General features: G+C 42.5%; 1 protein-coding gene across 1 annotated transcript in view; it reads left to right on the top strand.

The window, feature by feature from the left end:
• LOC112216467 (collagen alpha-1(XVIII) chain-like) overlaps positions 1-14,461 on the top strand; it is a gene marked incomplete at its 3' end in the record, with an annotated part of 133,036 nt that overhangs the window by 93,872 nt on the left and 24,703 nt on the right. The window contains exons 11-17 of the mRNA XM_042298627.1: positions 184-261; positions 389-445; positions 622-741; positions 5,969-6,022; positions 6,149-6,184; positions 6,531-6,656; positions 10,030-10,065. Coding sequence (XP_042154561.1) covers positions 184-261; positions 389-445; positions 622-741; positions 5,969-6,022; positions 6,149-6,184; positions 6,531-6,656; positions 10,030-10,065 — 507 coding nt within the window. The remainder of the gene's footprint in view (positions 1-183; positions 262-388; positions 446-621; positions 742-5,968; positions 6,023-6,148; positions 6,185-6,530; positions 6,657-10,029; positions 10,066-14,461) is intronic.

Here is a 14,461-nt window from a genome sequence, read left to right as displayed (position 1 = left end):
ATCAAGGGCTGGCGATCAATTACATCAAGGGCTGGCGATTAATTACATCCGGTGTGTTAGTGCTGGGCCAGAACTAAAATGTGCATTATCCAACAAGGGTCTCCCAGGATTGGATTAAGAAACACTGTTGTACTTGGTTGTTGTGTTTGACCCTGGATTGTGTTTGTTTGTTGACCCCTGAAGGGTGATTCTGGAGTGGGCAAACCTGGTCCCCCCGGACCTCCTGGACCACCGGGTCGACCAAACTCATCCAGATCCCCGGTATGTAGTGTGGAATGAACCACACCGATGTGAATAGATGGATGGAAGAATTATTTGGAAGATTGATTTGGTTGTTTTCGTTGAGTCATCAGTTCATTCATTCATTGTAAGCGTATGTGGTTTGCAGGATGGTGTGGACGGCTCAGGCTTAGAGTACTTTGATGGAGACACAGAGATTATGACAGTGAGTGGTCATCCTTTTCAAATCTCTAGAATCCACCTGCTGCTGTTCTGCTCTCTGACTATAGCCACAAACACCATTTGGGTACACATAAATTAGCATATGCATTTATGCGTTATGACAGATGTATCATGTTATTTTGTTAGCGTTAATGTTATTGATTTATTTTCTTCATCCAGGGTCCACCTGGTTCTCCAGGGCTTCCTGGGCCCCCAGGTTCATCTGAGGGCCTCTCTGCGTCCCCTGGGGCTCCTGGGGAAAACGGGAAGGATGGAGAGATGGGTAAACCTGGACTGCCTGTGAGTCACCAAACACTGAAACTCCATCAAATCAAATCCAATTTTATTCGTCACATGCGCCGAAATCAACAGCTTACAGTGAAATGCTGAATACAACAGGTGTAGACGTTACAGTGAAATGCTGAATACAACAGGTGTAGTAGACCTCACAGTGAAATGCTGAATACAACAGGTGTAGTAGACCTCACAGTGAAATGCTGAATACAACAGGTGTATTAGACCTTACAGTGAAATGCTGAATACAACAGGTGTAGTAGACCTTACAGTGAAATGCTGAATACAACAGGTGTATTAGACCTTACAGTGAAATGCTGAATACAACAGGTGTAGACGTTACAGTGAAATGCTGAATACAACAGGTGTATTAGACGTTACAGTGAAATGCTGAATACAACAGGTGTAGACGTTACAGTGAAATGCTGAATACAACAGGTGTAGACCTTACAGTGAAATGCTGAATACAACAGGTGTAGACGTTACAGTGAAATGCTGAATACAAGACGTTAGGAAATGTAGTGTAGATGTTACAGTGAAATGCTGAATACAACAGGTGTATTAGACCTCACAGTGAAATGCTGAATACAACAGGTGTAGTAGACCTCACAGTGAAATGCTGAATACAACAGGTGTAGTAGACCTCACAGTGAAATGCTGAATACAACAGGTGTATTAGACCTTACAGTGAAATGCTGAATACAACAGGTGTAGACGTTACAGTGAAATGCTGAATACAACAGGTGTAGACGTTACAGTGAAATGCTGAATACAACAGGTGTAGACGTTACAGTGAAATGCTGAATACAACAGGTGTAGACCTTACAGTGAAATGCTGAATACAACAGGTGTATTAGACCTTACAGTGAAATGCTGAATACAACAGGTGTAGACGTTACAGTGAAATGCTGAATACAACAGGTGTAGACATTACAGTGAAATGCTGAATACAACAGGTGTAGACCTTACAGTGAAATGCTGAATACAACAGGTGTAGACATTACAGTGAAATGCTGAATACAACAGGTGTAGACATTACAGTGAAATGCTGAATACAACAGGTGTAGACGTTACAGTGAAATGCTGAATACAACAGGTGTAGACGTTACAGTGAAATGCTTACCGACATTACTTACTTATTATAGGTATTATATTCTGGTCCTATCAGAGGCCTATAAGGCAGATGGGTCTGGTGAAGTGTGTGTGTGTATGTGTGTGTGTGTGTGTGTGTGCTTTGCAAATTCATTTCTTAGAACAAATCAAATCAAATCAAATTTATTTATATAGCCCTTCGTACATCAGCTGATATCTCAAAGTGCTGTACAGAAACCCAGCCTAAAACCCCAAACAGCAAGCAATGCAGGTGTAGAAGCACGGTGGCTAGGAAAAACTCCCTAGAAAGGCCAAAACCTAGGAAGAAACCTAGAGGAACCAGGCTATGTGGGGTGGCCAGTCCTCTTCTGGCTGTGCCGGGTGGAGATTATAACAGAACATGGCCAACAAAGCGTTGCCAGATAATCAAAATAATTAATCCCCCAGCTGTCTGCCTGATAATCAAAATAATTAATTCCCCAGGTGTCTGCCAGATAATCAAAATAGTTAATCCCCCAGCTGTCTGCCTGATATTCAAAATAATTAATTCCCCAGGTGTCTGCCTGATAATCAAAATAGTTAATCCCCCAGGTGTCTGCCTGATAATCAAAATAATTAATCCCCCAGGTTAATAATTAAACCCTTATCTGGCAACCTCACACTCAACGTCAACAAAACTAAGGAGATGATTGTGGACTTCAGGAAACAGCAGAGGGAACACCCCCATCCACATCGATGGAACAGTAGTGGAGAAGGTAGCAAGTTTTAAGTTCCTCGGCATACACATCACAGACAAACTGAATTGGTCCACTCACACAGACAGCATTGTGAGGAAGGCGCAGCAGCGCCTCTTCAACCTCAGGAGGCTGAAGAAATTCGGCTTGTCACCAAAAGCACTCACAAACTTCTACAGATGCACAATCGAGAGCATCCTGGCGGGCTGTATCACCGCCTGGTATGGCAACTGCACCGCCCTCAACCGTAAGGCTCTCCAGAGGGTAGTGAGGTCTGCACAACGCATCACCGGGGGCAAACTACCTGCCCTCCAGGACACCTACACCACCCGATGCTACAGGAAGGCCATAAAGATCATCAAGGACATCAACCACCCGAGCCACTGCCTGTTCACCCCGCTGTCATCCAGAAGGCGAGGTCAGTACAGGTGCATCAAAGCTGGGACCGAGAGACTGAAAAACAGCTTCTATCTCAAGGCCATCAGACTGTTAAACAGCCACCACTAACATTGAGTGGCTACTGCCAACACACTGTCAATGACACTGACTCTACTCCAGCCACTTTAATCATGGGAATTGATGGGAAATGATGTAAATATATCACTAGCCACTTTAAACAATGCTACCTTATATAATGTTACTTACCCTACATTGTTCATCTCATATGCATACGTTGATACTGTACTCTATATCATCGACTGCATCCTTATGTAATACATGTATCACTAGCCACTTTAACTATGCCACTTGGTTTACATACTTATCTCATATGTATATACTGTACTCAATATCATCTACTGTATCTTGCCTATGCTGCTCTGTACCATCACTCATTCATATATCCTTATGTACATATTCTTTATCCCCTTACACTGTGTATAAGACAGTAGTTTTTTTGGAATTGTTAGTTAGATTACTTGCTCGTTATTACTGCATTGTCGGAACTAGAAGCACAAGCATTTCGCTACACTCGCATTAACATCTGCTAACCATGTGTATGTGACAAATACAATTTGATTTGATTTGATTTGATTTGACCCCCAGGTGTCTGCCAGATAATCAACATAATTAATCCCCCAGGTGTCTGCCAGATAATCAAAATAATTAATTCCCCAGGTGTCTGCTTGATAATCAAAATAGTTAATCCCCCAGGTGTCTGCCTGATAATCAAAATAAGGTGTCTGCCAGATAATCAACATAATTAATCCCCCAGGTGTCTGCCAGATAATCAAATAATTAATCCCCAGGTGTCTGCCTGATAATCAAAATAATTAATCCCCCAGGTTAATAATGAATCCCCCAGGTTAATAATGAATCCCCCAGGTTAATCCCCCAGGTTAATAATGAATCCCCCAGGTTAATCCCCCAGGTTAATAATGAATCCCCCAGGTTAATAGTTAATCCCCCAGGTTAATAATGAATCCCCCAGGTTAATAATGAATCCCCCAGGTTAATAGTTAATCCCCCAGGTTAATCCCCCAGGTTAATAATGAATCCCCCAGGTTAATAGTTAATCTCCCAGGTTAATAGTTAATCCCCCAGGTTAATAATTAATCCCCAGGTTAATCCCCCAGGTTAATAATGAATCCCCCAGGTTAATAGGTTAATCTCCCCCAGGTTAATAGTTAATCCCCAGGTTAATAATTAATCCCCCATGTTAATCCCCCAGGTTAATAATGATCCCCCAGGTTAATAATGAATCCCCCAGGTTAATCCCCCAGGTTAATAATGAATCCCCCAGGTTAATAGTTAATCCCCAGGTTAATAATGAATCCCCCAGGTTAATCCCCCAGGTTAATAATGAATCCCCAGGTTAATAATGAATCCCCCAGGTTAATCCCCCAGGTTAATAATGAATCCCCCAGGTTAATAGTTAATCCCCAGGTTAATAATGAATCCCCCAGGTTAATAGTTAATCTCCCAGGTTAATAGTTAATCCCCAGGTTAATAATGAATCCCCAGGTTAATAATGAATCCCCCAGGTGTCTGCCAAAGGTTTGTCAAACCCAGTAGCAACCTTCATGCAACCCTTTAGCACAGCTCTGCACCGCTACATGACAAGAGATTCCTGGAAACCATCTAAAAATCCCATACTTCCCCCACAACCCTGCAAATTGTTCTGCTTGCTTAAACCCAGAAGGTTCTGGAGGCCCCATGTTTGTGAGTGATTGAACGGACGACTGAGGCACCCAGAGTAGCTGTCACCATGGTGAGGTCGCCACAGAGCTGGACCCTGGTGACACTGATCTGGCTGCCTTGACAAGTTGTAGTGCGTTTGATGATGCCCTGTGTTGATTTGGGGGAGGAGGGCTGTAGACAGAGGCATGGAGGCATGACATGTTCTTATATATTACAGCTTTATTTTTAACGGTTTCAAAAAGTGCGTTGGAATTTCACTTTTAATCACAAACAGTTAAGTTTGTTAACGACCTATGTGGTTATATAATGGTTAGAAAATCCTTATACTGAAGTTTAAAACCCTGTCTTAAGCACGTTTGTAAATGTGAAAAAGAAGGGACGTTTTATTAGTGTTGCATATCTGTTACTCAATCTAGAACGAGCACAGTAGTGACATCACTTAGATACCAGCTCTTTGATGTTCTCTTTTGGAGCACTGTGTGTCACCCAGTCTTTTAGCCAAGCTGTAAAAGGAGCTCTGTGTTTATAAGCAAGTCTGCTCCCCTTTGCAACGGTAACCACAATCCCAGCCAGCGTCCCTCGCCCCTCTATCTCTCTCTGTGGTCTAGCCTGCACCACAAAATAGAAGCTGCCTAGCCTTCCCTCCTTAGAACATGTGTACAGCTCTGACGTCTCGCCTGCTCAAAGCCAGGGACCTTGATCACAGAGCACTATGGGAATTCCAACCCTCTGTTTTTGACAGATCAGGGCAAAGTCGGTGTTATCCAATGATACAGATTCAGGTCTTTTTTTTCAGCCCTGGATCGGAGGTAGCTGGTTGGTTAGTCTGATCCTAGATCTGTGGTCAAAGGTGAATTACTTTCCTAGTGGTGAGGTATTGCTTAACAGCCTGAATGACAGATTACAGAATGTTATTGCTGAGGTCAATGATCTCTCGCCTAATCTTTAGAGAAACCATTTTAAGTTTGTTTCACGATACGATTCACAAAGTACAATAAGACCATTAACAATGGACCAATGGACAAAGATCTTAAGAGTCTCATATGAAAAGGTTAAGAAGCCATGAAGCAGCAATGTAATCTTCACTGGGTGAGCTAATGGCTTTCTGACTGCAGCTGGACAAAAGCCTCATGAAAAAGCCCCATGGCCTTTTGACATGGGAATGCATGAGGCTTTTACTAACTGTGTAAAAGGATTACATACAGGACATCGACAGAAATACATTACCCCGAAACACATCTAATCTAAGTTATTGTTCTATTTCCCAGGGCGTTGATGGGAATGATGGGTTCCCTGGTCCAGCTGGCGAGAGAGGAGAGAAGGTACGACTAATGGATGTAGACCTCTGATATCCTGTGTAGTGATTGTAAAAAAAATAAAAAATAAAATAAAAAAGGACTTCTTGAAGAACATTGGATTTCATTTGATTGAAACATTTTCTTTGACAGGGTGAGCCGGGTCTGAGCGGAACACATGGACCAAAGGTACAGTTGGAGTCATGCCAATCCATTACTCCCCAACCTAGGAGTGACCCTAAAAACCACAACTGCTTTTAACCACTAATCAACCCACAGCTGGTCTCTACATATGAAGCTAGGGATAATTACTGCTAATAACCCGAACCAAATAAATAGAAGACTGTATGCTCCAAAATCAACATCTAGCCCCATCTTAATCAGTGGATGCAGATCTGAAGGAAACGATTGGTCTAAGCTACTGTGATGCCTTCCAATGGGCTTCATAATACTTAGACCCATCCAGTTCCTTCACATATGCAAAAAATGTTGCTTGAGGAGGTTATTGGACTGAACCATTGTGTTTCTCTCCTAGGGGGAGCCAGGTGCTGCAGGGTTCCCAGGTCTGCCCGGCTCAGAGGGACCAGAGGGGAAAACAGGTCTGAGGGGGCCCCCTGGGCTACCGGGACCCCCAGGACAGGGCTTCAGCTTGGACCTGGAGGTATGATTTCACTCACTCAGCTCTCCTGTTTGTCAGAGGGTCAAAAACATACGGTACATGATGTAACAATGGCACCAGAGAAGAAGGCTGATGTTTTATGTGTCCCCAACCGATTGTTTTTGTGTTTGTTTATATTGCATTGTTTGTAACATATTATTTTGTACATAATATTGACGCTACCGTCTCTTATGACCGAAAATAACTTCTGGACATCAGGACTGTGATTACTTACCACGGACTGGCAGAATCTTTTTTTTCTATTAATGAGTCTGATGCGCCCGACGCGAATGATATACTGCTTTCTCGGGAACAGGCCCCGATTTCTGTGATTTGCATGAAGAGGAGGCAGAGAAAATGGGGCCGGATGGCGGGCTGCCTTCTGAGAATTCGTAGGCGATCAAATAAACCTCCACTTCCTTTCATTCTGCTAGCAAACGTGCAATCTCTGGAGAATAAAATCGATGATCTACGCGGAAGATTAAACTACCAACAGGACATTCAAAACTGTAATATCTTATGTTTCACAGAGTCGTGGCTTAACAACGACACTATCAACATACAGCTGGCTGGTTATAGGCTCCACCGGCGTCTGGTATGACAAGGGGCGGCAGACTATGTATTTCTGTAAATAGCAGCTGGTGCACGATATCTAAGCAAGTCTCGAGCTATTGCTCGCCTGAGGTAGAGTATCTCATGATAAGCTGTAGACCACACCAGCTACCTAGAGAGTTTTCATCTGTATTTTTCATAGCTGTTTACACACCACCACAGACTGAGGCTGGAACTAAGACAGCATTGAATGAGCTGTATTCTACCATAAGCAAACAAGAAAATGCCCCTCCAGAGGTGGTGCGCCCAGTAGCCAGGGACTTTAATGCAGGGAAACTTAAATGTGTTTTACCAAATTTCTATCAGCATTAAATGTGCAACCAGAGGGAAAAGAACTCTGAACCACACCTATACTCCACACACAGAGACGCATACAAAGCTCTGCCTCGTTCTCCATTTGGCAAATCTGACCATAATTCTATTCTCCTGATTCCTGCTTACAAGCAAAAATTAAAGCAGGAAGCACTAGTGACTAGATCAATAAAAAAGTGGTCAGATGAAGCAGATGCTAAGCTACAGGACTGTTTTGCTAGCACAGACTGGAATATGTTCCGGGATTCCTCCGATGGCATTGAGGAGTACACCACATCAGTCATTGGCTTCATCAATAAGTGCATTGATGATGCAAATAACACTAAAACATGCATGAGAGCACCAGCTGTTCCGGAAGACTGTGTGATCAAGCTCTCCGCAGCCAATGTGAGTAAAACCTTTAAACAGGTCAACATTCACAAGGCCGCGGGGCCAGATGGATTACCAGGACATGTACTGCGAGCATGCGCTGACCAACTGGCAAGTGTCTCCACTGACACTTTCAAACTCTCCCTGTCTGAGTCTGTAATACCAACATGTTTCAAGCAGACCACCATAGTGCCTGTGCCCAAGAACACTAAGGTAACATGCCTAAATGACGAACAACATGTAGCACTCACATCTGTAGCCATGAAGTGCTTTGAAAGGCTGGTCATGGCTCACATCAACACCATTATCCCAGAAACCCTAGACCCACTCCAAATTTGCATACCACCCCAACAGATCCACAGATGATGCAATCTCTTTTGCACTCCACACTGCCCTTTCCCACCTGGACAAAAGAAACACCTATATGAGAATGCTATTCATTGACTACAGCTCAGCGTACAACACCATAGTGCCCTCAAAGCTCATCAATAAGCTAAGGACCCTGGGACTAAACACCTCCCTCTGCAACTGGATCCTAGACTTCCTGACAGGCCGCCACCAGGTGGTAAGGGTAGGTAACAACAAATCCACCACGCTGATCCTCAACACAGGGGCCCCTCATGGGTGCGTGCCTAGTCCCCTCCTGTACTCCCTGTTTACTCATGACTGCACGGCCAGGCACGACTCGAACACCGTTATTAAGTTTGCTGATGACGCAACAACGATCACCGACAACGACGAGACAGCCTATAGGGAGGAGGTCAGAGACCTGGCCATATGGTGCCAGGACAACCTCTCCTTCAACTTGATCAAGACAAAGGAGATGATCGTGGACAACAGAAAAAGAGGACTAAGCATGCCCCCATTCTCATCAACGAGGCTGCAGTGGAGCAGGTTGACAGCTTCAAGTTCCTTGGTGCCCACATCACCAACAAACGAACAAGGTCCAAGCACACTAAGACAGTCGTGAAGAGGGCACGACAAAACCTATTCCCCCTCAGGAGACTGAAAAGATTTGGCACGGCTCTTCAGATCCTCAAAAGGTTCTACAGCTGCCAAATCAAGAGCATCTTGACTGGTTGCATCACTGCCTGGTATGGCAACTGCTCGGCCTTCGACCGCAAGGCAGCCCAGTACATCACTGGGGACAAGCTTCCTGCTATCCAGGACCTCTATACCAGGTGGTGTCAGAGGAAGGCCCTAAAAATTGTCAGACTCCAGCCACCCTAGTCATAGAATGTTATTTCTGCTACCGCATTGCAAGTGGCACTGGAGCGCCAAGTCTAGGTTCAAGAAGCTTCTAAACAGCTTCTACCTCCAAGCCATAAGACTCCTGAACATTTAATCAAATGGCCTCCCAGACTATTTGCATTGCCCCCCTCCCCCCATTTTGCACCGCTGATACTCTCTATTGTTACCATCTATGCATAGTCACTTTAATAACTCTACCTACACATAGTTGAGGTACATATTACCTCAACTACCCGGTGCCCCCAGACATTGACTCTGTACCAGAACCCCCCTCTATATAGTCTCGCTATTGTTATTTTACTGCTGCTCTTTAATTACTTGTTACTTTTATTTCTTATTCTTATCCTTTTTTTTTTTAACTGCATTGTTTGTTAGGCGATTTGTAAGTAAGCAATTTACTGTATTCGGTGCATCAAATCAAATCAAATCAAATGTGCATGTGACTAATAACATCTCATTTGATTTGACGTATGTTGCATTCTTATCTCACGAGGATAGATTTTGGGGCGTAGTAAATCATCTCGTTTCGCCTCTACTTCTCTGCCAATGTGTAGCCACCCACCTTAGTGATGCCTGGCAGCCATTTTGTGCCAGATGTTTCATTAGCACACATCAGTTGTCATTGACTGTATGTTGTTTGCAGGACATGAAGGGTTCTAGGGAACTGGGTGGCTTTGGGGCAGTGATGGCCAGAAGTATTCAGGTTCGAACACAAAGAGTGGTTTCTTATGCCGTCGCTGGGACTTCAACCCTTTTGCTCATAAGTATGATATTAATATGAAAATAAGTATGATTAATACTGACAATCATTTTTTTCTGGTGCTTTCCACAGGGACCTATTGACAAACCTGGCCGTCCAGGACCTAAGGTAGTCCCTCATGTCTTCTATCACTGACATACTGGCTTTACTCAATGTACCTATCAGGCATGTTTCAATACAATATCCTGTACCATCATTGATATCCATCGACTGTGGTAAAAGCCATCTATGGAAGGGAGCTACTCTCGAAAGACACACTTCAACCTGACATCAAAGTCAACGTATACTTGCCGTCGGCAGTATTTTTCGTGACTCTTGGATGTTCTCATGTATGCTAGACACAGTAGTCTGTATATACTAGACACAGTAGTCTGTATATGCTAGACACAGTAGTCTGTATATGCTAGACACAGTAGTCTGTATATGCTAGACACAGTAGTCTGTATATGCTAGACACAGTAGTCTGTATATACTAGACACAGTAGTCTGTATATGCTAGACACAGTAGTCTGTATGTACTAGACACAGTAGTCTGTATATACTACACACAGTAGTCTGTATGTACTAGACACAGTAGTCTGTATATACTAGACACAGTAGTCTGTATATACTAGACACAGTAGTCTGTATATGCTAGACACAGTAGTCTGTATATACTAGACACAGTAGTCTGTATGTACTAGACACAGTAGTCTGTATATACTAGACACAGTAGTCTGTATGTACTAGACACAGTAGTCTGTATGTACTAGACACAGTAGTCTGTATGTACTAGACACAGTAGTATGTATATACTAGACACAGTAGTCTGTATATACTAGACACAGTAGTCTGTATGTACTAGACACAGTAGTCTGTATATACTAGACACAGTAGTCTGTATGTACTAGACACAGTAGTCTATATATACTAGACACAGTAGTCTGTATATACTAGACACAGTAGTCTGTATATACTAGACACAGTAGTCTGTATATGCTAGACACAGTAGTCTGTATGTACTAGACACAGTAGTCTGTATATACTAGACACAGTAGTCTGTATATACTAGACACAGTAGTCTGTATGTACTAGACACAGTAGTCTGTATGTACTAGACACAGTAGTCTGTATATACTAGACACAGTAGTCTGTATATACTATACACAGTAGTCTGTATATACTAGACACAGTAGTCTGTATGTACTAGACACAGTAGTCTGTATATACTAGACACAGTAGTCTGTATATACTAGACACAGTAGTCTGTATATACTAGACACAGTAGTCTGTATGTACTAGACACAGTAGTCTGTATATGCTAGACACAGTAGTCTGTATGTACTAGACACAGTAGTCTGTATATACTAGACACAGTAGTCTGTATATGCTAGACACAGTAGTCTGTATATACTAGACACAGTAGTCTGTATATACTAGACACAGTAGTCTGTATATACTAGACACAGTAGTCTGTATATACTAGACACAGTAGTCTGTATATACTAGACACAGTAGTCTGTATATACTAGACACAGTAGTCTGTATATACTAGACACAGTAGTCTGTATATACTAGACACAGTAGTTTGTATGTACTAGACACAGTAGTCTGTATATACTAGACACAGTAGTCTGTATGTACTAGACACAGTAGTCTGTATGTACTAGACACAGTAGGCTGTATATACTAGACACAGTAGTCTGTATATACTAGACACAGTAGTCTGTATGTACTAGACACAGTAGTCTGTATATACTAGACACAGTAGTCTGTATGTACTAGACACAGTAGTCTGTATGTACTAGACACAGTAGTCTGTATGTACTAGACACAGTAGTCTGTATGTACTAGACACAGTCGTCTGTATGTACTAGACACAGTAGTCTGTATGTACTAGACACAGTAGTCTGTATGTACTAGACACAGTAGTCTGTATGTACTAGACACAGTAGTCTGTATGTACTAGACACAGTAGTCTGTATATACTAGACACAGTAGTCTGTATATACTAGACACAGTAGTCTGTATGTACTAGACACAGTAGGCTGTATATACTAGACACAGTAGTCTGTATATACTAGACACAGTAGTCTGTATGTACTAGACACAGTAGTCTGTATATACTAGACACAGTAGTCTGTATATACTAGACACAGTAGTCTGTATATACTAGACACAGTAGTCTGTATATACTAGACACAGTAGTCTGTATGTACTAGACACAGTAGTCTGTATATACTAGACACAGTAGTCTGTATGTACTAGACACAGTAGTCTGTATATACTAGACACAGTAGTCTGTATATACTAGACACAGTAGTCTGTATATACTAGACACAGTAGTCTGTATGTACTAGACACAGTAGTCTGTATATACTAGACACAGTAGTCTGTATATACTAGACACAGTAGTCTGTATATACTAGACACAGTAGTCTGTATGTACTAGACACAGTAGTCTGTATGTACTAGACACAGTAGTCTGTATATACTAGACACAGTAGTCTGTATATACTAGACACAGTAGTCTGAATATACTAGACACAGTAGTCTGTATATACTAGACACAGTAGTCTGTATATACTAGACACAGTAGTCTGTATATACTAGACACAGTAGTCTGTATATACTAGACACAGTAGTCTGTATATACTAGACACAGTAGTCTGTATATACTAGACACAGTAGTCTGTATGTACTAGACACAGTAGTCTGTATATACTAGACACAGTAGTCTGTATATACTAGACACAGTAGTCTGTATGTACTAGACACAGTAGTCTGTATGTACTAGACACAGTAGTCTGTATATACTAGACACAGTAGTCTGTATATACTAGACACAGTAGTCTGTATGTACTAGACACAGTAGTCTGTATATACTAGACACAGTAGTCTGTATGTACTAGACACAGTAGTCTGTATATACTAGACACAGTAGTCTGTATATACTAGACACAGTAGTCTGTATGTACTAGACACAGTAGTCTGTATATACTAGACACAGTAGTCTGTATGTACTAGACACAGTAGTCTGTATATACTAGACACAGTAGTCTGTATGTACTAGACACAGTAGTCTGTATGTACTAGACACAGTAGTCTGTATATACTAGACACAGTAGTCTGTATATACTAGACACAGTAGTCTGAATATACTAGACACAGTAGTCTGTATATACTAGACACAGTAGTCTGTATATACTAGACACAGTAGTCTGTATATACTAGACACAGTAGTCTGTATATACTAGACACAGTAGTCTGTATGTACTAGACACAGTAGTCTGTATATACTAGACACAGTAGTTTGTCTAAAATGTGAACGTGTATTAGATCGTTGGTGTGAAGTGTGACTCACTTGTTTCACCACTGAGTGTGGCAGAAGACAAACATCTCCTTATCTAGAAGGTTCCTTGTTCACATCGTACTGCACGCCACTCCTTATCTAGAAGGTTCCTTGTTCACATCCTACTGCACACCACTCCTTATCTAGAAGGCCCTTGTTCAGTCCTACTGCACACCACTCCTTATCTAGAAGGCCCTTGTTCAGTCCTACTGCACGCCACTCCTTATCTAGAAGGCCCTTGTTCACATCGTACTGCACGCCACTCCTTATCTAGAAGGCCCTTGTTCACATCCTACTGCACGCCACTCCTTATCTAGAAGGCCCTTGTTCACATCCTACTGCACGCCACTCCTTATCTAGAAGGCCCTTGTTCACATCCTACTGCATGCCACTCCTTATCTAGAAGGCCCTTGTTCACATCCTACTGCACGCCACTCCTTATCTAGAAGGCCCTTGTTCACATCCTACTGCACGCCACTCCTTATCTAGAAGGCCCTTGTTCACATCCTACTGCACGCCACTCCTTATCTAGAAGGCCCTTGTTCACATCCTACTGCACGCCACTCCTTATCTAGAAGGCCCTTGTTCACATCCTACTGCACGCCACTCCTTATCTAGAAGGCCCTTGTTCACATCCTACTGCACGCCACTCCTTATCTAGAAGGCCCTTGTTCACATCCTACTGCACGCCACTCCTTATCTAGAAGGCCCTTGTTCACATCCTACTGCACGCCACTTAAAGTATCAGTCATATGAATCATAGAATCAATCAAGCATATTTTGGTATTTTGGTATTTTATTAGGATCCCCATTAGCTGCTATAGCAGCAGCAACCCTTCCTGGGGTTCCACACAACACATAAAACATAATACAGAACATTAATAGACAAGAACAGCTCAAGGACAGAACTACATCCATTTTTAAAAAGGAACACGTAGCCTACATATCAATACATACACAAACTATCTAGGTCCAATAGGGGAGAGGCGTTGTGCCGCGAGGTGTTGCTTTATCTGTTTTTTGAAACCAGGTTTGCTGTTTATTTGAGCAAAATGAGATGGAAGGACGTTCCATGCAATAAGGGCTCTATATAATACTGTACGTTTTCTTAAATTTGTTCTGGATTTGGGGACTATGAAAAGACCCCTGGTGGCATGTCTGGTGGTGTATAAG

Source organism: Oncorhynchus tshawytscha, linkage group LG16, assembly GCF_018296145.1.
Source record: "Oncorhynchus tshawytscha isolate Ot180627B linkage group LG16, Otsh_v2.0, whole genome shotgun sequence".
NCBI lineage: Eukaryota > Metazoa > Chordata > Actinopteri > Salmoniformes > Salmonidae > Oncorhynchus > Oncorhynchus tshawytscha.
This window is presented reverse-complemented; position numbering and strand designations above follow the sequence as displayed.